We start from the raw sequence: 24,382 nt of genomic DNA on the forward strand, positions 1-24,382 counted from the left end.
ACAACTGTAGTGCTGGCCACAAAAATGACCAGAGGGATGGAACACCTCTCCTATGGGGAAAGGCTGAAAGAGCTGGGGTTGTTCAGCCTGGAGAAGAGAAGGTTGCGAGGAGACCTTATTGCAGCCTTTCAATACTTAAAGGGGGCCTACAAGAAAGATGGGGATAGTCTTTTTAGCAAGGTCTGCTGCAACAGGACAAAGGGTAATGGTTTTAAACTAAAAATGGTTTTAAACTAAAAGACAGTAGATTCAGACTGGATATAAGGAAGAAATTTTTCACGATGAGAGTGGTGAAACACTGGAACGGGTTGCCCAGAGAAGTTCTAGACACCCTGTCCTTGGAAACATTCAAGGCCAGGCTGGCTGGGGCTCTGAGCAACCTGATCCAGTTGAAGATGTCCCTGCTCATTGCAGGGGGGTTGGACTAGATGACCTTTAAAGGTCCCTTCCATCCCAAAGCATTCTATGATTATAAGTACCTGTAAATTTGTGTTTGAAGTATTAGAGGAATTGGTCGATGTTGATTAAATAAATAATAAGGTAAAGGTGAAAGCTTGGAAGAAAATAGGAATAAGGGAGTTCTTGACATGAAAGACAGGGCAGGATACCTGTCAGAGAACTTGAAAGTAGCCACCTAATTCAGAAGAAAAAAAGATGTACTTCAGATGTACCTAGCTCAGTATTTTCTGTTCTCCAGCCTACTTACGTCAGCAATGTTAGAGCAGAGATGTTTCTTAGGGGGGCAAAAGTGGATGTTCTTGGAAAGTGCAGCTGATTTTATCTATTGCTTGGGAAAAGCTGGCTGTGAAGAGTAATTCAGGTGCTGATTTTCTTTTTACTGGAAATTACATCAAAGATTAAGATCGTATGATTTTGCCAAGATACATAGATAGCATCTACTATATCCTATCCATAATACTTGTTCATGATGTAATTCTCATCACATTCATGCACAAGTCTTGGAAACCCAAATAAGCGGGAATCATAATGTAAAAGTCCTTAAGAATTATTTTGGAAAGGACTTTGCTCAGGAAGCATGGGCAAAAGTGAGCTTTTTTCTTTTAATGCAGTTTCATTCAGAAATGGCATAATGTCTCATAACATCAGTCTAAACACAGCAAATTGTTTAGACATTAAGCAAACAGCTTTAGTTTAGTTTTAAAATTAAGATTGAGCTCCTGTGCTGCTTCCCCTTAGATCTTGTGGCATTCACTTCTAGCGTAACCAGAAAAAAAATGTAGCTCTAAAGGTCGTTGTTGTCACCTATGCCTGTTAAACATTTTTGCATGACCCAGAGAGCCAAAAGCAGGCAGGTTAAGCCCGTTTTTCATTTCATTGATGTACATCACCTACTGCATACTAAACTGCTCTAAGTTGTTATGGGATATAGGGCAATTCCTATTGATCAGGATAGGATGCCAAATGGGCGTTTATAATGGGGTAGTTGTGATTTAAAACAGAAGGTATGGTGGATATGTTACACATATCTCGCTTTCTTTGGCAATGATCATAAATTCAACACACAAGTTCCCCCTAGTAACTGTTACTTTGCTAGTCTGTACCCTGCAGATAAAAGAAAAAAAAATTAATTACTGCAAAAATCTACAGACTAACATAGATCCCAGTAAAACATTGGTGATGTCTGGTTTGCAAAGGTTGCTCATAGCTGCGGTACTTGATGCAGGGATTCTGTCTCCCTCTGTGCCTGTACAGTGCTGGGTAATATTGTGCTTAAATGACTTTTCCATTAATAATGAACAACAACAGCGTCCAAAAGATAAGCTCAAATGCCAGTTCTCTCATCAAAGGGAGAAAGATTGTCCAAAATGCTGGCAATGTGCAATGACAATTCTGGGTTTGGTGATAGGCTTGATGTTATGTTCAAATAACTGTCATCTATATAAACATTAATTTTAAGTAGCAAGCTTAGTAGTCAGTCTTCAAACTTTTTATTGATGACTTTTAAATTAGATAGAACACTTGAATTTATCTTACTGAACAAGTGGTAGAAATCTGCCTTGCCATTTTCCAAGGATTAAATGTTCCGTTGCAGATACTGTGAACTCTGAGTCTGCTCAGTAAGGCAGCCCTGGGCCGCCTTCCCGCCTGCCCCACAAACTCCCAGCAATTACACATTAGAAGCTAAATTAAATTCTGCACGTGACAAGGCTTCTACGGTGCTGTTTTCCTGCTGTCAAGGGGGTCTGTTGCAGGAAGACACTAACTGTGATATCCCTATTCATCAGGTAACATCTCACCGTGTCTTCACTTTTACTGCTTCCCATTAATACAGGACAGCTTTAATTTATGGGGTTTTTTTTCTTCACACCACATTATATTTACTAGCTGGGAACCTTTCTTTGCAGTTGTGTACAAATCTTCAAAAATGTCAGTGATTAATTTTAAAATCTCATTTATCACTATATGATTAGTGAATTAGTTAAGGCTTGAAGAATAAATGTCTGGTAATTAGAAGCAATTTTTGTACCAGGCCCTCAGACAAGGTGATGGATCAAAGAAAGGCCAGTGTGGAAAATGGGTCATTGCTCCTGCAGTGCTCAGCACCAAGAGCGAGGGGGCAAAAGGAGAAAGGCCAAAATAAAAAAAAACCTAAACACTGGAAACCAACCCCAAATCCCAGTAATGAAGTTTTACGTGAAGAATGAAGCAGTAGTAACTGACTGCAGTATTTAAAGAGGCTTGAGGCTTGGGAGACGAGGCAAGAAACCTACCGAAGGACAATGAGCAGGCCAGAAAATAGCGTGTTACGTATATATTAATCTTCTGGAGACTTTATTCTTGAGGTATGCTTTGTAAATACACCCCCAAATATTCCTACCAGGTGGCAAGTATATAGTGCTTTTTCTACCGAATGTGATGCTAACAAACTGATTTTGAAAAGGAGGGCTTTTCAAGGAGCAAGACACCAAGCTCATCCTTGCTGCCTTTTAAATCAAGCTTGTGCAAAAGGGGGTCCTCTTTTGTGCTCTCCCCTGCAAAAGAGCTGGGGTCTCTCGGAAGGAACAGCTGCTCTGGCGGCACAGGGCCGGGCTGGGGCTTTGGGCCAGCTGCTCGGGAGCGTCCGCCTTTCCTCCCCGCGCCCCTGCGCAAGGCAAGGGAGGGTGAGCGCTCCAGAGGCTCCGGCTCCCTTCTAACGAAATTCCCAGAGTTGTAGTTAAATCATTGTTATTGCTGGTACGCTAAGATGTGCTGGCCTGATAAGGCGTTATGTAATTTCAAGATAACATCGTCATTAAACAGAAATCGCCCTGAGGATTTCAGGTCCATTCAAAAAGCAGGGTGCGGGGGAAGGGACCTTCACCTCGTCAACTTCGGGCTAATTTTTTTTCTGATCTGCACCTTTGATTTCTTCCTGCTGTGTCAAGGCTATCAGCCTTTGTAAAAGCCAGAGTTGCTGCCGGGTAAGACGGTGCACACCGTGAACGGCCACTCTCCCGGCCACCCCCAGCACCTTTCCTCTGCCAACACCTGCGAGGGCCGGTCGAGGGCTCTGGGTACGAGCCTGCCCGTGAAGCCCTTCCCAAAGCTGCTGCTGTTCTCTGCAGGCCAAAACATCCTCCCAAACCAAGCAAATAATCCAATCGGAAATAATGATTGAGCTCAATTTGGTCTGAAAACCCAGATCAGCTGCAGAACTCTTCCTGGCACAGTACAATATGACTCTAGTAACTGACTGTGAAACGACCAACGCGCTTCCCTCGGTTTTAGCCATAGCTGCGTTAATAGCGAAGGCATTACTAGACAATTGAAATGACTAATCAAATTACCCAGACTGATCTTAACAACTCTAGTAGTGATAATGCCTATTATGAAAAATAAACAGTGTTACTCTCTCTAGACAGGAAAACATTTCTAATGTAAACATGCAGTTCAGTAGATAGCAATAAAGATTTTGGAGCAGTGGAAGAGTAAAAGCTGGCTATTTAATTGAAGGAAGTTGGAGTGAAAGCTTGGGATTTAATTCCAGGAAATATAAGAGAAAAAAAAAAATCTGTACGAAGATCCAACTGATTTCCGAAAAGCAAAGCAAAACACTCCGTGTACACAAACGTCAAATCATGTAGGCAGAACGGCAAAGATTTTTTTGTGTTGCTTTTTTCCAAACCATTTTTCATCTATTTTTAACCTTCTTTCAGCTCTGCAGTTAAAATATTATTTCTCAGTAGTCCAGCTGCTCAATAAACTTCTGCACTTTATACACGCAAAATGAAAATGTTTCGTGAAATCAGGTCCGTTGTGCTAGAATTCATTTGGGAAGGAATAAAATGAAGGAAACGATCACTCTGGGATAAAATGTTTATTTTTTTTAACTTTGCACACTAAGCAAAATATATCAAGATAAAAACCTATGTTTTGAAATATTTGACAGACATAACAAAACCCCATGTTTTTCTTGTTGTATTAAACAAGATTTAAAGATATTGAACACTTTCCCACACAATCTTTCCCTTTTGTTCTCTACAAAAAGATTAGGTAGAATTCAGAGTATGAAAACCCGTGTGAAGCTAACTACACAGAACACCCATTACACACATACCCACCCATACAGACCTTTATGTTTTAGCTGCCTTGTTGGAAAAAAAATGTATTTTATGTGCTTGCTGACCCCGAGCTGCATTCACACAACTGGAACCATTAATTGCAGCAGCTGTGGATGCAGCCTCCATACACACTCTTCCTCCTTCAGACCGTGCTATGGCAAAAACCTTGTCTTGCACGCGTGCTTCCCACTGCGGTAGCCACCGCAGCGGCCCAGGCTGTATGACGCTCATAAAAACACCTGCACAATCTGCTTGCCCTGGCTGATGTCTCCGGAGCCTCCGCTGAAGGTTGGGGGTTTGCACAGCTGTAACAGATTAAATTTGAGTAAACAACGTGTGTCGATCGTGCTCGGGCTGGATTTGAATTCTGGGCACACACAGCTTGCATCTGAGAGGTGAAGTAACAGTTGCAATTGAGAAACTACTGTAGCGCTAGAGGAGGCGGGTCTGATTGTCCCCCGCTCGCTGGGGAAGACCTGCTGAGTGCTACCTAACCTCTGTTTTAAGTATCTGCTTTCAGGTTAAAAATGCAAACTGTATAAATGAGTTACACCGGGCGCAATGCTGTCTTTTCAATTAAATGCTTTTAGCTCTGAAATTTACAGTCCTGGACAGCAAACAATGATGGCAGCTGGGCTGGCTGAAATTTCTCACACCAAAACATTTTGAAGGGAATTCCACAGTTTTGCTCTCTTCATGCTTGTAAGTGGAAATTTTCATCTCGCTTTAAAAAATTCACGTTTCTCACAAGACCCTTGGCTCCTCTCCCGTACCAGGTAGGCGCAGCCCTGCCGAGGCTGAAGAGGCGCAGGCCGAGCCCCCCGGGGGGCAGCCCGCTCCGGGCCGGGGCGGGCCGCTCCCCCGCGGCTGGTTGCCACAGGGAATCTCCTTAGCGGAGAGGAGTCGCCCGGGGCGGCCCCGGCGGGTGCCCGAGGGACGAACCGGGCGCGGCCGGTGCCACGTAGGTGCGGGGGGATGGGGGCCAGGGCCGCCGCCCCCCGCCGCGGCCGGGGGAGCCCCGCCGCCCGCCCCGCCTGAGGGGACGGCGCTTCCCTTTGTGCCCCGGCGGGCGGCGGGCCGGCCGCGTTGCCATGGGAACCGTCCCGCCGGCTGCGGCGGGAGGAAGGCGGGTCGTGTGGCGGCGCAAGATGGCTCCCCGAGGCGGCGGGCCGCAGCGTGAGCGGGGGCGGGAGGGGCGGGAGCGGGGAGCTCCCCGCCGCTGCCGCGCGTCCCCGGCCGTCGTGTGTCCCCCCCCCCCCTCCGCCCCGGGCCCTGCCCTCCCCTCCGCCGCGGGCTGCGGCCGCCCCGCTCCGCGCCGCCCCGCCCCAGCCCCGCGGCAGCAAGTGGCAGCGGCCGCCGGTGCCGCGGGGCGCCCTGACAGCCCCGCGCCCAACTTGTGTTGCAGGTGCGCCCCGCCGCTGATGCGAGAGCTGCCGCGCCAATGCCAGCCCCGCGCCGCCCGGCCAGCCCCCGCCGCCCGCCGGGCCCGCCCCGCCGCCGCCGCGATGGCTCTGACCTTGTTCGGTGAGTACCCGCCGCCTCAGCCCGGCGGGCGCGGGGCCGCCGGCCCCCATTGTCTGCCGCACGGCAGCGCCTGGGCGTGGGCGCCGGCCCGGGGGCCGCCGGAGGCCGGGGCCGCTGCGCCGCCCCGCGCCCGGGGGTGGCTGTGGGAGTAGCGCGGCCCGGGGGCAGCCCCCGGTGCCGGCCGCGGCGTGGGCTCGGGCTGCCCGCCGGCTGCGGGGCGCGGAGGGCAAATAAAAGTTACGGTGCCTGCGCGGGCCGCCGGTCGCCCGAGGAGCTGCGCGGCGGAGCCGTGGGCCGGCTAACGAGGGACCCGCGCTCTCCCGGGAGCGCCGGGGTGCGGGGCTTAATTGCCCGTAACGATCAGACGCGTTTCTGTAATTGCGTTTAATAGCAGGGATTCATGAAAGGATGGTTTCGGGAGGCTGCGAGCGTTGCGGCGGCTGGCTTCGCAGCCTGAGACGGCGTGGTGGGAACCGGCGTGTGGAAACTGTAGTTTTAACTGTTGAACATGTGGGTTCTCTTAAGTAAGGTTGTTAAGCTCCCTTATGCTTAGTATGCTGAGTTGTGCAGTGGGGAGCAGAAAAGCTACAAACTGCTTCCAGCAACCTTAGGTAAATGCAACAATGCAAAGGAAAGCGGAAATTAGCATGCCTAACATCAGTACAGAATTAACAGGATAATCGGGATGCTCTTTCTTGTAAGAAGCTCATGCGCCAGAAGTGATTCCTACTGAATAGGTTTAAGTGATGTTGTGACGTCTATTTGTAGTGTTTAGACTGTGGATTTTACTTCCTGTGTAAACAAATGACTTGCGTTCATTCATCTCGTGATTCTTGGGCTGATACAATTTCTTAAAAGAATAAAAATGGTTTCATGGGTTTTCTTAAAATTTGACACCTATTATGTTATCATGGCATATTAAGCCCCATCTAAAAGCAAGTTTAGCATGTGTTGCAAGGTAGTTCTCCGTAGATAAAATCTATGCGGTATTGGATTTAGCTACAGTGCTGTCACTTGTATTTATATTTCCTGCCTGAGTTTTTCAGGATGCAAAAGGCGGTAAATCATAGTTCACAGTGGAGTAAACCGTCTCCATCGTTATAGGCCTGATCTTGTCACTGGGTTCACGTGAGCGCCCGGACTTCTGGAGGAGCCGGTGCACGTATGGGGACCCTGCGCGTTGTCAGTTGCAGGGTCGGCATCGAGCTCTTTAGCTTACAAGCGCAAGTCAACATGGAGAGTGCTCAAATGGCAGATTGGCTTTTGTAAAATAGCCTACTGTGCATATTACATCGTATCATTGTAACTTCAGCTTGTTAAGAAAAGGGGTAGGTTGTAACGCAGGGGCTCGAGGTAAATACTGTTGTTGTCCTTAACCAAAAATCAAATTTTTAGGCCATTGAAAATGCACTTTTTCTGTGGTGAGTAGTTAATATGTCATTACAATCTTTGGCTGCAAAAATTAAGAATATTTTAATTTCAGCTTTTAAATAAAGTGGCATTCCTAAGTCAGGTGCCTGTTTTTTTAAGCTTACGTGATTCTTTTTTTAATTCACATGTATTTTATCTACTTAATGACATTTTTATATAATATAAATTTGCATTACAAAGTAAATTGAATTAGATGTTTTTGTGTGCTGCCGTGTCTGTTGTTAGAGTAAATGACATTGATACATGTAAAAGATAATGAGCAAAGAGAAGATAGAGTGGGGTACCTTGCTGTGTGTAGGTTTTAAACAATATCTTGCTAAGGGTAAAACCTCAAGATTTCACCCTTTTAAGAAAACACAAAGTGACAATAAAACAATGCAACAAATAAGGCTAATGCGTGTCAACAGATGAATGTGGTGCCTTTCATAAATTTAGAGTACATCTTAAACTATGAATGCAAGAGTGTGAGTGGGAGTCGTGTAAATGCAGAAAATGTGCAATATGTTTGCAGATGAGGTGGTGATTTACTTACGGTTGAGTTAGCACAGCTTACTGCGTTGCTGTGTGTCCTCTGAGCTGAGGTAGCTTGCTATGTTTTGTCTCTTAGCATATTACAAAGATGGACCGCAACATGCTTGCTTTGAACTTCAAGAACAGCGTTCAGCCTTTATCTTGAATTTTGGCTACCTGTGGGTAGTTGCATTTTCAGCTACTGTGCCATAGCTGACCCATAGTAACTCATTAAAAATATAACTCCTGAAAGAATGGTTTTTTTCGTTCATTTCAATGTAAGCCCCTAACCAAAGCAACATCAGCACATCTGGCGAAAGGCAGAACAAATGTGCCGGAATAAATGTATCTGTTTTGAGGGATTAAGCAGCTATAATTGTACTATTTTAAATTCATACCTATCTTATACCAGTAAAACTGTCCTGAGCAAACAGGTCCTGAGGGAGGTGTTTGCTTTGGTTCTGCTCGTTCACATAAATTCTATGCTCAATATTTCATTTTTTTTTCCCTAACCCATAATGGTATATCACACTGAACCAAATTTCACACATTCTGGGACTGCTTCTAATAGGATGTGCTACAAAGCGTGTGAAACTTGAGATAAATTGCCATGTCAGCTTGGGGGGGAAAATCCACCAGGTTTGCTGGGTCCCTTTCGATTAATGCGTGTATGTGTGCGAGCACAGCAAGAGAGAAGAGAGGGATGGGAAATGTCATAATGTGCTTTCTCCATGCTCTTGATACTGTTTTATGGCTATTTCGGTGCATAGTCCAAAGACTGTACTAAAAGGGCACAGGACTAGGGAGCAGGGTGACGTTGTTGTGGATTCTGGACTAAAACGGACATGCAGTTATCCGGCAGTTGAAAGGTCAGGTATGCCTTATATTTTCTATTTGGCAGAGTGGTTGGGAGTTTCCTGTTCCTGTTGGAGGTTGCCCTTTGCCGCTGTCCTCAGAGCAGCACCATGTAGCTGCTAGAGCACTAACTGCAGTTTGCACCTTTGAGGCGGCACCTTGAGACTCTTTGGAAAGTTGGTTGGAGAAAAGAGCTTCTGGTGTATCAACAGCATTTTTCTCTGACAGAAAAAGTCTGTCACCCTTGGACTATGTGTGTCTCCTGACTTCTTATTCCTTTTCAGTTACAGCTTATTGTCCAGATTATGATGCAACATTAAGGCATAAAGGAGGAGAAATGTTAAGACTCTTCACTTTCTCAGTCTTAGTTATTTTAAAATTCTTTTCTTCATCCTGTCGTATTCTCCCAGTCATGACCTTCCAAGGTATCCTGTGCTGACTGTTGGCTGTATGGCAGGTGGTAGGGAGCTGCCCATGTTTCCACAGCGCAGTGGTACAGCTGATGAGGCCATGTGTGGTGTGGGTTATGAGAGAGAGGAGGTCAACTGCTCCATGGAGATGGAGAGGAAGAGCAGCCCCTGTTGGAAGCAATCAGAGATGGGAGAGCATGGAAGTTGGTGGCTGAAAACAGACTTCTGTTACCTATCAACCATGTTGGCTACTTCAGGCAAAAGCGTCATCCCAACAGGTTTCGTAGTTACACAAAGTTATGGTGGCAGAAATGGCCTGTTGTGACCACAGGCGATCACCCATATGTGACATGGCTTTTTGTGATACCAGTAGAAGTAGAGTTTCACAAGTACATTGAGTTTGTGTTCTAGAGGCCAAGCACTTAGAGCACAGGTTTGATCTAACAGAGGAAAGCAGATCCTGTACTAGGACCGCACCAGCAGAAGACTGGAAGACAGTCAATATATTTGAGAAGTGGAAAAAAAAAAAAATGCTGCCTGATCCTGTTGTTTGTTGCAAATAATAGATGCGATGAATTTGGTATCTATATTCATGCATTGCCTACCAAGAGTTGACAGGGATTTTAAAAAAGTCTTCCTCCACGAAACAGTGCAGGCTTTCACACCCAGTGCATATAAATCTCTGGAACTTGAGCAGATGTCCAATTCTAGTGCTGGTTTTCATCCTATAGCAGATTCATGTTCCCTTACAAAAGGTTGTGGTGATTGCAGGTGTAGCCTCTTTTTTTCTCTCTAACCATTTCTTTCTGCCTGCTGCAGCAGCTGGAATGGCGTGTAAGCCGGTGTCCTCCTCTGCTGTTTCAGCACAAAGCCCAGTGGCTTCATGCCCAGCCTTCGTGGAGCTGGGCTGAAGCCACTTGCCTGGTTTAGCAGGGAAGCAGCTAAAGGATACCCACCGCTTCTGCTCTGCTGAATTCCTGCAAGGGGTAGCAGCTTCGCAGAGACAGGAAGAGCAATCAGTTATGTTTCTATGTCTGGACTTCCTAGAGCCCATCTGTTAATACCCTAAGCTGTGAGATCTTGCAGTGACACGGCTGAGGTGTGTGCTGTCATTCCACTTGGATGACTCAAGTATGGGAAAGATAACAAACAATGTAGAGGAAAAAGGAGGGGAAGTGTTATGTTATCCCATTGCTACCACTGTTTGCTTGTGTCTTTGAATGTCCTGAGAAGTGTTTAGAGAAAGTCAGCGTTGTACTTTGAAAGAAAAATAGTTTTATATTATGTTTTAGTGCCTATGAGTTGTCCTTATATTTTATGAATTCCCTTTCTGTTCATTTGTTTGCTCATCAACTCCCTTGTGTGAACAAAGGAAGACATTTCAAAACGGCCAGGAGAGATCTTCATGGACATATTTGTCATTAGTTATTCATGCTCTTGCCTTCTCGCTCAGAGCCTGCCAATGGATGAAAACTCACCCTCCTGAATGTTGGTGGTTAAGAAATGAGAAGTGAGGCAATTCTTTTTTAATCTTTGAAGTGCTTGCACTCTGATGAGTGGCTGCAGATGAATGGGATTAGAGACAGAGCTGTAGTCAGCATGACAGATATGGTTATTTAAGGAGATGATGAACAAGGGCAGTTTTTAGAGAAATTTATAGGGAAAATATCAGATGAAAAGAAAAGAGCAATACATTGCTACAGTCAGGACAAAGAAACCAATTATACCTCCATTTCAGGTGTCCATACATTGTTGAAGGAGCATGCAAATATTAATTTGCCCATTTAACAGAATTCCTTTCCACAGCTGCGAGCTCTGGTGTTGTAATGCACAGAAGTCATTTTCTATTAATCTAACTACTACTATGCATATGAGGCAAACCTTTTGAAATAAGTTCTTCTATACTTGAAACGCTAATTAATAGATTACTGGTTTAAATTCTATGCATCTGTGATTACTGTTCTCCATGCATACTTACTGTCTTGCGGCTGCTTCAAAAAGTAGGGTATGCTTATGTTGGTACAAGTGCTTATTTTCCAATGTGACAATCTTAAAGATACTGTAGAGAAATTAAATCAATTCATTGTTCCCTAAATAAATGTTTTGCTTGCTTAGGGAAGGCTTTTAAATTTTACAGTGCTTGGTTAGCTTAGTCGCAGGAACATAGGAAGCAAATGTTCCTCTAGAAAATGTCTCACAACAGGTAATGCCTGCGGATTCTCTACAGGATAGGAAAGACTCAAAAATTAATCTGCTTATTTCTTGTCTTATGTGCAGAGCCTTCTAAGAACAGGAGGTGAATAGATCACCTACACTTCAAGTTGTTCTCCTCTGAATTTTTGTATGTGGCCCTGAACTACACTTAAAACTTGTGGCTAGCTGTGATGGTATAAGTTGGCAGAGCCCCTTAGCTAAAGAGTCAGTTTGTGCCAGAGAAGTGTTCTTTGAATCTGTTCCTTAATTGAAGGAGGTAATGGAAGTTTGTTCATGGAATTGGGGCATTTATAGTAGGGCTTTTGTCTCTCCAGGGAACATAAATGTGGCGTGCCATAGGAATGGTACCCATCACTGGTGCTTCTAGGCCAAAAAGAAATGCGTAAAGAATGTCATTGCTTATCTTACGCTCTTGAAGTGGTTTTCAGAGTGAATACATACCCATGTTGCACTGCCTATGCTAGATCTTCTTCACCAGTAAAGCAATGAATTCAAAGTGATCTTTTTAACCTGGTCACAGTAGATGCTCTTGAAGTGTTTAGCCCTTGCTTAAAATACTTGAGCTTCATTCAGTACCGGCTGACACAGGCTAATTTTAAAGGAGACTTAAGCAATTCAACATCTAGTCACAATAGGAACTTCAAATAGCTTAATTAGACAAAACAGTTTAGGGACATTAGTACAATGTTTGGGTTTTTTTAACAAGATTTAAAAATGAAGGTGATTTGTTAAAAATGGGAAGCATGTTAGAGAGAAACTCAATCTTCTGACTCCCATTCATGTATCTGGGAGGGAAAGCGTCCAACTGCTGAGAATCATAAGATTATTTTCTCCTAGGTGCTGTGCTAACCTTACCTAATCTATAGAACCTAATGAGGCAAATAAGGAGAGCAACCTTGAAAAGGTTTTGCTGGCAATGCAATCTCAGGAAAAAATCGAAAGGGAAACCTGCGTAGGAACTGGGAAAAGAGGATGGATCTATTAACTAGTAAATTGGTATCAATTGATCAAAATATCAGAGAAGTGATGGTAACACTTATAAACAAGGATGAAAACATTTCAGTCAGGGCTTCTCAGCTTAGCGCTTAGAAGTGTGGTTCACGCAGTGGCTGGTATAAAATTGTTTTCTATTAATTGCAAATATTGTATAAGAATCTTAAGAAATCAGAGGTTTGAGGACTGTTGCTGAAGCTGGAAAGGTCAAGTCCAATTGTGTGCACAAGTAATGAATTAAGATGAGGTTTTGGAATTTTCTCCAAAGAGATTCTCTTGCGATATCATCAGCTCAGGCACACCATTGAACAAATGCATCCCTTTCCTCCTTGGCATCAAGTGACCTGCTAGGAAGTGGAGACAGTCTGAGTAGCACAGAATCTCATCTGATGGTGTTGAAGTGAAATATACTCTGGATCCAAGGATCCAGAAAGAATTCCCAAGCTTTGCTGATGCACACTTCACGTCAGCCAAGGACTGATGTTTCACTGTAAATCTGGGTTTTCTTCTGTTTGTTTTGGACTCAGCTGATCCTTTCTGCCTTGTTGGCTTTGAGGACTTTATTCTCTTACTAACTCTCTCCAAGAGTTCTTGGCTGGTTTTTTAGACATACTGAAAGATTTCCATGTGATAGAAAGCATGTCTCAGTGTCAAGAAAAGAATGTGTTTACATACAATGGCAGTACCATAGTTATGACTTAAATACTACCTTAATAAATAAACTCGAAGCATAAACGTAATACAAGCCTTTTAGAAGGCTATGTTATTTCTGCCAAATAAAAGCACATTAATCAGGATGCACCAAGGGTGCAGGCATAGGTAACCGCTCTGTGCAGTCTAACAGTCAACTGTGCGTTGTTAGATGATTCTTTTTCCTTTTTCTGAACTTGTGGCTTAGCCTCTGCGTCTCAGGCTATTTAGCTGCTCCACCTTGTGGACAGAGATCGTACAGTTCTGCAGAAACGTGTCTTCAGATGAAACAAAACAAAACAGACCCAAGACCTGGCCCAAGGGCACTTTTGTAGTGATGAACAGAATATGAGATGCTTCCTGCTCCCTTGTAAAATCATAAACTGGCTTGGTTGTCATTTCAGTGGGGTGGATTGTATCTGCCTTGTACGTCTTTATAAATGATGGCAGAAAATTAAAAACCCTCTAGATTTTGCTTTTTTTGAGTCTGTTTTGAAACAAGGAAAAGTGTCATTTAAAGTCACTGAAATATTTGGTCTTCTAAAGCATTTAACAATACAGCTAGCACTTTATAATTGCATGGCATCTGACCCTCAAGCACCCTCATGGGCCAGACCCAAGAAGATGCTGGGAAGAGTTTCTGCAGTCCTCCACGCTGTTCCTGAGGGTTTAGCTGTGCAGTGGAGTGGTGGGTCAATGTCCTGGTTCTAGTCAGGGGGAGGAGGGTTGATCGCACCCAGCTGGGAAGCCAGGAGTATTCACTGTGTCTGCAACAGCCTCTGTGAAAGAGCCGATTGACATTTGACATTTCCAGCACTCAAAATATTTGTTCATCCTCTATCTGAATGAAAAAGGTGACATTTCTGAAGCGATTTCATAGTTACTGGAAAATGTGCTTGCAAAATCCTATCTATTCCTGTGGGAGTCTAACTTCCATGATATGGTTTGATACATTCGTCCCCAAATTTATTTTTGTGACTTTATGAGCAGTTCCATGATAAGCATCGTGAAGAGTCTGTCAGGGCTGGTTAGCTTTTGGTTAAAATTTTGTTTAATACTGATAGAATGTGATAATGTGGTCTGTTTTTTCACATGACCAGATCTTAGTCCCCTAGGAGAATGCATTAGAAAAACTGCATCCTCTGGTTGTGGTCCGCTGTCAAAGTTGCAAGCTAGACCTTGCTGCTCACAGTGAGCAGGTAACTGTACTTTTGGTCTCGGTCATCTCGGTGAGGAAGCCCACCGTCACACCTTTCTTTGGTGCAGGTGGCAGGATCTGACTCCGTTGAATGCATCACGTGGCTGGTGATGGATGTTCCTGGTGCTGATGGGAGGTGGCGGTTCCCTCTCCGCTGCACTCCTGCTCCCCATCTCCATCTCCTTCCCCCTTCCTTTGTTGCCAGAGCAGCTGCTTATAGATAGCCTTGCCATTTAAGAAGCTGAAATAAAAACATAGTTTCTGACCTTGATCAGAAACTGAATATCCTGGGACAGCTTGCTTATGGGAAATTCCTACTCCAAAAGTAAAGGTAAAACACTGTTTCCTAAATACTGGAATTGTTTTGTTGCCCACTGCACGGTAGTGTGCTCCAGTGGCCAGCAGGGCCACAACTGCAACCATGCAAATTATATAGCAAGTACAATAGAGCATCATATAGCAAAGGGTTTGAGTACTGCTGCAGCAATGGAGAAGGAGGTATGGAATTATTCCTTGTGCAGAGTAAAATGGGGGACTCTGAAAAATGGAGTAGTGGTACAGTTCTGAAAAACAACCCTAGTGCTTTAGTGCAGTACCTAACCGTTCCTTGCTCTCGCACTGGCAGGGTACAAGTCAGTCTCCTCAATGCTGAATTAGTGTCTGATACATATACAATCCAGAGCAGACTGTAAAAGTTGCTGATAATTATTCAGTAGGGCTAGTCTTCCGTACTTTTTCATCTGCACTTTATGGTTTCCATATGAATCTGGACACAATGCTTCAGTGCAATCTCAGGTCATTTTTCATTAAGGAAAAAAAAAAAAAAGACTCATCAAAAAAACCCAAACAGGATGTAGCTCTTCCTCACCTCTGCCTTACAGGCTGAACATGCACACATGGGTATATCCTTCCAATAAAGGAAGCATGATTTTGACACAGCAATTAATTTTACTGATTTCCTTTTCAGGCTTTTGAAAGAGTATATTTATAAATGGGACTTGAAAGTGTTGAAAAAATCTTCACTGGTTTAACAGAAGCAGAGAAGTATTTCAAAATAAAATAGTGATTCTTCTTCCTGGTGAGAAAACATTCAGAAACTTTGTGTTGCATATTATTTCAATGCCAAAATTTACATGGTAAAGGTATTATGTCCGGTACATTTTATTGAGAAATAATATTTGTAGTATAACAAGGTAAATATTTGCAAGTATGTAAAGGAAAATTACCAACCCAGAAAAACAAGAGAAGGAGAGGAAACTTATCATGGCATTTCCAATGGTGAGCTCACATGCCTATAGCTGTGCTGTTGCTTTATTTTGGTTCTCGGGGAGCTCCTGGCTGCACTGCGTATCTGCCCACTTCCACGTGGTATCAAAGGAAGCCGTGGTCGCAGCCCCCTTCCAGCACCCTTGCCTGCCCTTTCCTGGTGGCAGAGCAGCAAGCTCATCAGTAACACTGTGCAGCATCTCTTATTCCTTAGCTTTTATTGAAACCGTGCTGTATAAGAAGATACCCACCACCCCAATCCAGCTCCAACTGCATCAGACCAAAGCAAGATGATTGTTTTGTCCTAACTTGCTCTTCTACAGGTTCAGAATTTGCAGGAGGTGAAATGTAGCCCCAGTGTCACTGCCACCCTGAAGCATGGGTAGGACAGAGGATGCCTCCCTGGGGCAGGACAGAGTACGCCGTACTCCTGGGGTGGTAACTCAGGGGGATGCCTCCAAGCAGCCTCTGAGGTGAGAGACTTGCAGACTGCTCTGTCTGAGGGACAGCTCACGCTGGCTAACTCAGCTGCTAGGCTTGTTGGCATTTTTTTTCCATGTAGTAGGAAGGTCTGGGAGAGGCAGGAAGAGCTTTTTTTCTGCTTATTAAATGCTTTGTTGATAGGGTCACCCTGTTGGTAGTCACGACCCTGAAATGTAGAAACTCTGCCTTTTTTTTTTTGAAGGCATCTTCCTTCTCCCATTGCTGTGCAAGAGCAGCTGTGAAAGACACAGGCAGGGCTTGCCGTGTCTCAGAGCTGTATTAGCATTTGCCCTTATTTCTGCATGGAAATCCATGTATCACAATCTCTTGACAATCGCTTGCAGCATTCTGCCTCCCGGCAGTTCCCATCTAGCCACGGAGGTAGGCCAGGACCGTTTTTAAACTATAAACTGGATTTTTGATCTGTCACATCTATAGCTCTCCGCGTGTCTGTCTGTCTCTCTACATGTTTTCCTGTGCTGCCAGTTGCCACAATAGGGTTCTTTTTATAAAGTCAAAGTGAAGCTAAAGACACCAAAAGAGCTGTTACCCAGCGAGGCAATGCTGGCTGGGGGATTATTGGGTTGACAGGACTTGGTAATAGAGATACTGATCTTTGATCTGTAGGATGATCTCATCTGTGTAGGCCTCTGCTTCTCTCTCCAGCAGCTGTTCCTATTTTCTGTTTAGACATCTTGTTCTGTAGGACAAGGTCTGCTTTTCACTTGTGGACATTCCTGTGGGATCTCAGTTCCAGTAAGGATGCATCAATATCCCAGAAATGCAGCTAATAATAGTTGAAAATCTCCTGTTTAACACAGTGCCATGATAAAGTCAGAGGTAATAAACCCAAGTTTCCATTATTTGTGGACCAATTTGTCTTTCTTCTAATTAATGGAAAAAAGGAGAAAGAACTTCAGAACAGAGGCAAGAAAACCATCTGAATTAATTTCCTGGAGGGGACAAAAAAATGTATGGATTTACCCAGAAAAGGACTTGGAGGTTATCTCTGAGCATTGATTATATCGAGCTTTCCGGCCAGCTCTCCTGTTCCCGCTGGGCAGTGACAAACGTTTGTCTTCAGCTCTCCTTCCAGCAGCCTGTTCCTAGCTCTTCTGCTCTGCTTTCATCCTCCCAAATGCAGAGGGAACTGAGGACAAATGAGGGGCCCATGCAGAAAACCCCTCAGTGCTTGCAGAGCTGCTAAACGACCTTCGAAATGATCATTTGGCTGTTGCTCTAGCCCCACAACGCACTGGGTGATCAGGAGTGGACCTGGAGCACAGCTTCTCCGCAGACTGGACCTCGCACCTGCTCTCTCTCCTTTCTCTGGTTCCTGCCTAGTGCCGCAGATGAACCTGCCGAGGAGGAAAAGGGTTATGAAAAAGATGGATTTAATGCTATAAACAGGGAGAGGCTGGTGGGTAAGTATCTTTTGGTGTAGTTCTTTGACTGCAGTTATAGTAGTGAGCCATGGAATTGCCGAAAAGGAATGCCAAGTTTTTCTACCTGGAGCATCCTACTTTGTGCCACTGGAGGCCTCTTGGATGTTTTCTAAGAGAACAGGAAGAGGTAAGGAATTACACTTGCAGCTTTCAGATTGGGGAAAAGCTCACAGCAACTGGAGAATGACTTTTGGAGTAAAAACTTAATTCCAATTCAAGAAAAGGCAACCCACCACATTGTGTGCTTTTCCCTTTCTCTGACCCTGCCAATAGTGTGTTTTAGGAGTTTCCCTCATGACACTATAAAAAATGATCATGGTTCCAGGCAAGGGTACTTTACTTGGTAGTCTGTCCTCCTCCCAACCATGAGTGTTGATGTATTGCATCTGTTCTGGAAATAAGGATGTAAATACAAGCCATATTTTTGCATGAGCAATGGTGTGTGTTATTGACGACTGTTTTAGAAAATGAAAAATCTGTTTCTAATAAGAATCATAATGGGTTTGTTATAACTCTGATGGTCTAAGAATTTAAATGGGTCAAGTTTGGGGAAGGAGAGGCAACAGCATCTATTAGACCATCTGACGCAGTTAAAGAGAGAGACGTGCTTTGGAACACGAGTCCATCTTGAGGCCAGTTGTAACAGCAGTCAGAAATCAGATCTGCTCTTAATTTTCTCCGGGTGACTCTGATTTTTGCCTGGGCTGCTAATGGGTGGCTTTGTTTTGTTTTGTTTTTCCCCCAGGAGGCTAATGAATGCACAGCAGCTATCTCAGTCTAAAATGCAAGGGAGGACAAGTTCTCAGCAGATTTTTGCCAATGGATAGGGAGGCAGGGTCAGTGTTGTGCTCTTTTGTTGTGGTTCAGCTTTTGGTAAAACCACAACGCTCTATTTAAAAGTGGATTTTAGAAAGTGAATGTATGTTCGTTATCTCAGTGCTGTGTGTGGAAAAAAAAATTCAAAGCAACCAGGCGAACAGTAATAAAATATGCCTTCCTATTCAGCAAACTAAGGCATTATACGATGGATGGAAGGGTTGTATTTCAGAAGTGCCTGAAACCTCATCCTTTATTGACGGTCTTTTCTGCTCAACCTTGACTGGACAGACTTCTTATTCAGGGGAGGGTATTAATTTACAGCTAGAAGACACTTTTATACCATATGATATTGTTCTTTTTCATTATTAGGGTGACTGCTCAGAATGTTTGTGTAATCAAGCTCCAATCAATATTCCCTGTATGTTAGAGAAATCAAGACAAAAATATATTTTTGTGAATGCCTTGAGGCTGTGGCTGTAACAGTTGTCACTGGCTTGAAGTTACAGTAAAACTGATGCGCCCTTGTTGGTATTACTGATGTTTGGAAGAAGTCAAACAACTGATGGGAAATGAGCTCGGTCTCTGTGCAAGCAGACTTTTAAAATAGGAGACAAAGAAGGATTTGTGGAAACAAAAAATAGGAAAGGAAATGTCAAAGGGTAAATATTTTCTCCTACATTATCCCTTGCGATGGTTGGAATGAGAGCAGTGTAAAAGCAATAGCCTCGACAGGTATTTCTCCTGGCTTCCAAGCAAACTTCACTGACCATGATGAAAACAGTGTCTCCAATGAAAACCAGTCTGGATTTAAACCAGGGAAGTCTGATTACAGTGTTCAAACTTGTGTTACCCGATATTACTCTGAATTGCTCTAAGACTTTACTGTACTGATATAGAAGATACTTGGACAAATTATCTGTCAGATCTAAAAGATGCGATTCATCCAATAAAGGCATATTTCTGTGAATTTTGAACTTTGGAAATTAGTTTGCAAAAGACCTTTTAAATAACCCTTAGGGAGGATGGGAAACTGCCTAACTCATTGATCCAGCACTGGGGCTGCAGCCAGCCCCAGTCAGTTAAAAAAAAAAAAAAAAAAGACAGTCTGTTTTTCTTTGAAATAGATATATTAAAGAGGCATATTTGATTTTGACATTTTCAGCTGGAAGTTGTTTACTGTGTAAACCAGCCATTTCAGGATACCTTTGAGTCTGTAGAGCTATCGTAACTCCTATAGTGAGATAAATCAGAGGGTTACAGACAGCTGGCAGCCTGACTCTGTTGTTGTACCTACAGCTAACCCACAGAGCCGTGTCAGGTAGCGGTTCCCATCGTGTCTGTTTTTTTTCTCGGGAAGTGAAGATGGTGTTCCCAGGAATGCTGAAAATTGGCTGCAGCCTGTTGTCTGGAGGCTGAGATACCCTGCTGGAAATGGAAAGCAACACTAAATTCTGTCTTTGTTAAATGTCCACAAGGTGGCACTTGTCATCTTTTTACCTCTCTGAGGTCTAAATTTTTATACTTGCAGCAACACTAGGAAATAATTTTAGAGGTTTTGAAAGTTTTCTTAAACAGTAAGCCAACTGTGCTTTCATGGGAGGGGTGTTTCCCACCCCTCCATTAAACTAAGAGGACAACAGCTGTGGTTTTCTTGTTATTGTTGCACATGTGAAAATTCCAGCTTAAAATTAAAAATTAATTTTTTTGTTATAAAGGATTTTTAAAATTTTTATTTGTCATCATTCATGTAGTCAGATGCCACTATTATCTGGCAAAGAGGAGGAAAAATTAGTGCTTGTGTCCCTTGCTTCAGTTAAATGAAAATCTAGAAACAGATCATTTGTAACCTGGTCTAATCACTTAGAAGATGAGTTCATTTAACGGCAGCAGTGCCCGCGATAGGCAAAACATTACTCATTAAAATTTTCCCATCATTCATAAAGAGGCAGTAATAGTAGACCTGCTAATAAAAGGCATTGAACTCTAGCTGTTTTCGGTGGGTCTCTCATTCAACCCCATTAGAAGCATTCCCACAGAATTTATTGTTGCCAGATCAGATGTTTGTAGAAACCAGGATGGCAGTGTGATCTTTTTTTCTCTCCCTCTCAGGACTGATGCAATTATTCAAACCATGCATGTCTTTAAGCCCCTTCACTTTTGCTGAGAGTGCTTTCTTGTCTCCCACTTGGTCACATCAGAGAAATGGCAGTAGCCCTTGTAGCTTTCTGGGGCATCGTTCACATTAGCTTTCTCTTAATCATTTTTACTCCACTAATAATTGGAAACCTAATTCTACTTGTTTGGAGTGGTATAAGCAAAACCATGTGAGGATGAAGGAGCAGAGAAAAGTAAGTTTTGTCCCATTAAAAAACTCCTGAGGCACAGTGTGTGATGTAGTCCCATCCTGCAGCCAAAGGGATGCTTTTGTTGTCAGTGCCCCTTATCACCGGTTTGTATCTTTCCCTCAGATTGTATTGTGTTCTTGTTCTCCTCCCAGATGGGAATACCTTTGGAAAATGTGAAGAAAATACATTCATCTGTTTTTGTTTTCTTGCTTAAATAATTCAAATACAGTTTAATTTTAAAAGTCCAAAGCTGCCTAGGTTCATGGGTTTTTATGGGAATTAGGGAGTGTTGCAAGCTGCGCCAAAGGTCAAGGCCAAGGAGTAAAACTTTGCGTAAGGAGAGTTGTTGCTGGTGACTGTGCCTTCTGTCCACAGGCTTGGGCAAGCCCCTGTAGATGGATGGTTTTAGTGGTGGAGTGACTTCACTTGCGTGCCAGCTTCTCCAGGGCTGGCCTGGAAACAGCTGGGTGCGGCTGAGCTGAGTACCTGTGACCTCTGCCTGCCAGTGGCTGTTCCCTGGCAGGAGGTGAACCGCATAGCCTGGCGATAGCTCCTCTTTCGACCTAGAGGCCATTTGTCTCTGTGATCAGACTGGGCTTGAGTCTAACGCTTAACAGCTGCCCCACTCCAGCTCCCCACCAGAGTGGGTTGTGTTGGCAGCACAGCGGGCTCGGAGAAGGGGATCCTCCGCTGGGAGTGTTAGCTGTCCACACGCAGCCAGGACGCGTGCCGAGCTGTCACATCTGCCTGCACGTTAAAGTGGATGCCTGGATGGCATCTTTTCTCCACGTGGAGAAGGTGGAGAAAATGGGTTGTGGTTTATTTGGGAGCTTTTGCACTGAAGCTCCTTACCATAATGGTGTCTGCCTGCCTGAGGAGCAGCCTTAATATGCCTGAAAGTTTTCAAAGCTTTTTTCTTTTTCTTAATTCAAAGGAAATTGTGTGTCAAGGATAACATTAAAGTAGCATCGAAGACTCACTAACAGTCTAGAAGTATCAGTCATTGTTGCTGAGTGTCACACAGTATATTGTATATTCCGGAATTGGGAGAAAGCGTGGTGCTCACTGCCCGGGGTGTTCTCAGCCCTGCGGGGACCTTCCCATAAAGAAAGGAAATCTGTGACGCCCTGGTTGTAAAACTCTGCATGTTTTCCACATGGGCCAGGCCATGTGTCCTTCGGCTGGGGCTGCACGGCTAGAAGGCGCGTCCCCTGGGTGGTGGATAGGGGATCCCTCTCTGGAGGGTGCACCGGATAAAATTGAAGAAGGTGCCGCGAACCAACGCAGCCTAAGGGAAGGCCACCCTGACAGAAAAACCACTGGCCCTCCAAGTCATGGGGGTTGGGCAGGAGGCCAACTACCTCCTCCCGGAAAAAAAAATAAAACATTGCAGAAACGACGAGCATCAACTCGGAGATGGAGAAAATCAGTAATGAAGTGAGGAGGAGGAGGTGGAACTGGATCGGTCATGTCTTGAGGAAAAAACCAACAGAAGACTGCGCTGTGGCCCTTGGGACTCCAGAGCACGCAGCCGCAGACCGATCGAAGTGGAAGAACGATGTTCGCGCCTTGTGTGCCTCCTGGCACTGAGAGAATTCAGATCAGATCAGGCCATGTGTGCCGTCAGGTTCTTGTCACTAATGTCTTTGTTTTTAGAGACTAATAGAGCAACGTTACTTTTGGATTAACATTACTTATTCAGTCACTTTTAAACTCCAACATTTTTTTGTAAAATAACAGTATAATAGTTCTTATTTAAGAGAAAGGGAATATGCCAAAAAGTTGCCTGAGATCTCTTTAAAAGTGTGGCGTAAGCCTGTGTGAGGTATTTTGGTCAGAAATAATTTGTTACCCCTGTGCTATGGAAAGGTGAAGACAGGACAAGAATGAGCCAGAGGATCATTTCCCTTTTTATATTCATGTGGAGGAACCGAATGCTGAAGAAGTGTTTGTTCCTAAGAAAACATTTCATGAAAGGCAAGAAAGGCTGACCACGGCTTTCTCTCTTGCTTACTGAACACTGGCTGAAATGAACTTCTCTGCAGCCTTTGGCAGCAGTATGTGTGGCACCCTGCCTGCCAGGGCAGGGATGGGTTGGTTTCTGCAGGACTTTGTGTGACGGGCAGGTAGCCACCCACGGCGCTTCTTGCTCTTTGCATCAAGACTCTGCCTCTGCCTGCCACCCCATTACAGAGCGTCATTTAACTCGCCGGCTGCTGATAGCGGAGGTGTAGCAGAGGAGTGGAGAGAGGCTTTGTGGAAAAAAATGTGGATCCCAAGGTCTTGTCTAGGAGTGACAAAGGACCTTTGGTGTGTGCCCTTCCTTCTTCAGTATACATGCAATAGACAGGAATATTTTGGCCCTTCTCTGCACCCTCCGCCCTGCTGCCCCCTCTCCAGGAGCCGCCTGCCATCGCCTTCCCCTCCTCCTGCTGCCGGGAGCACGGGGACTTCTGCAAAACGCTTCCAGCGCTGCTGGGTGCTGCCATAGCCAGAGATCAGCACCTCGTATTTACCCTGAAACCATAGTATTGTAGCCCATCTGTTTTACTACTGCTGCCTAGGGCGGTGGCTGTATTCATCTTTTAATTACCTTAATGCTGTTTGAGTTTTATTTTGGTTGCAGTGCATAAAAGCCCTAACTGCTAGGGTCTGCTTGGCTGCTGCTTAAAATGTTTCATGATGGCTTGAGCTTAGTTTCTGAAATGCTGTTGGCACTTGTGCTCTGAAAAACAGAGATGAAATGACATTTTCTGTTCAGCTGCACTGTTTTTGTGGCTTGAGAATCTCACCAGCAAATAAATTATGGCTTTATTTCTGTAAGTCGAGTGATTTTATGTGCATCCTTTGGGCATAGAGAAGGTGCTAACACGCAAGATTTTGAGGCTGAGGAGGAATTTTCTAGAAGTTGTTTTTTTGGGCACAAAAAGGAGTCTCTTGTATGGGTCAGCAAATGGCCATGTCTGCTGGTCACGCATCTCTCCAGGAGTTAAATTTTGGCACATGCTGCTGCCAAACAAAGCAAGATTAGCATCTTAAAACACATGTTAATGCTTACTGGTTAGTGCCTAGGCCATAGCTCACAGAAGAATGTTTTATACTTTCTTTCATCTTTTCATATTTATGACTTACACCATTCCTTGGTCATAGATTGGTTCAGAAAACATGAAATTATTTTTTCTTCTCCTGATCATGTTGATGTTTGGTCCACATGGCTAAGAACTGGCCTCTTCCAGAAGGTTCACCACCTGAGGCCTCACCTGTGTTCAATAGGGCTATTGCCAAATAAAATCAAAGTTTGGGGCAAGAGCTGCTGTATCAGCAGATAGCTGATTATTTCTTCCCAGACAGCGTTAAACTAATCTCCAGCATGATGTTACAGATCACCATGCTGCAGGGAATGACATACAGTAAAAGAAAAATAAAACTGAGTTCTCTACAGGAAACCTCACAGTAAGTCCTAAATTGCTTTATGGGGTTACCGTGCATAGTTAAGCTGCTGCTGCTCTACCCTAGAGCTGGCTGATCTTCAGTGGGGAGAGAGAAAGAACCATTTCAAGCAGAGGTAAACATTTTTATTCTTTCTATAAAAGGAATACACAGAGACAAGCAGTCTAAACAGTTTGAGGCAATAGTA

General features: G+C 44.2%; 1 protein-coding gene across 1 annotated transcript in view; it reads left to right on the forward strand.

The window, feature by feature from the left end:
* The first annotated feature begins 5,968 nt into the window (after positions 1–5,968).
* Positions 5,969–24,382, forward strand: part of CHN1 (chimerin 1) — a 104,618-nt gene continuing 86,204 nt past the window's right edge. The window contains exon 1 of the mRNA XM_082314525.1: positions 5,969–6,086. Coding sequence (XP_082170651.1) covers positions 5,984–6,086 — 103 coding nt within the window. The 5' untranslated portion in view covers positions 5,969–5,983. The remainder of the gene's footprint in view (positions 6,087–24,382) is intronic.

The sequence above is a fragment of the Platalea leucorodia genome (assembly GCF_965183815.1).
Source record: "Platalea leucorodia genome assembly, chromosome: 5".
NCBI lineage: Eukaryota > Metazoa > Chordata > Aves > Pelecaniformes > Threskiornithidae > Platalea > Platalea leucorodia.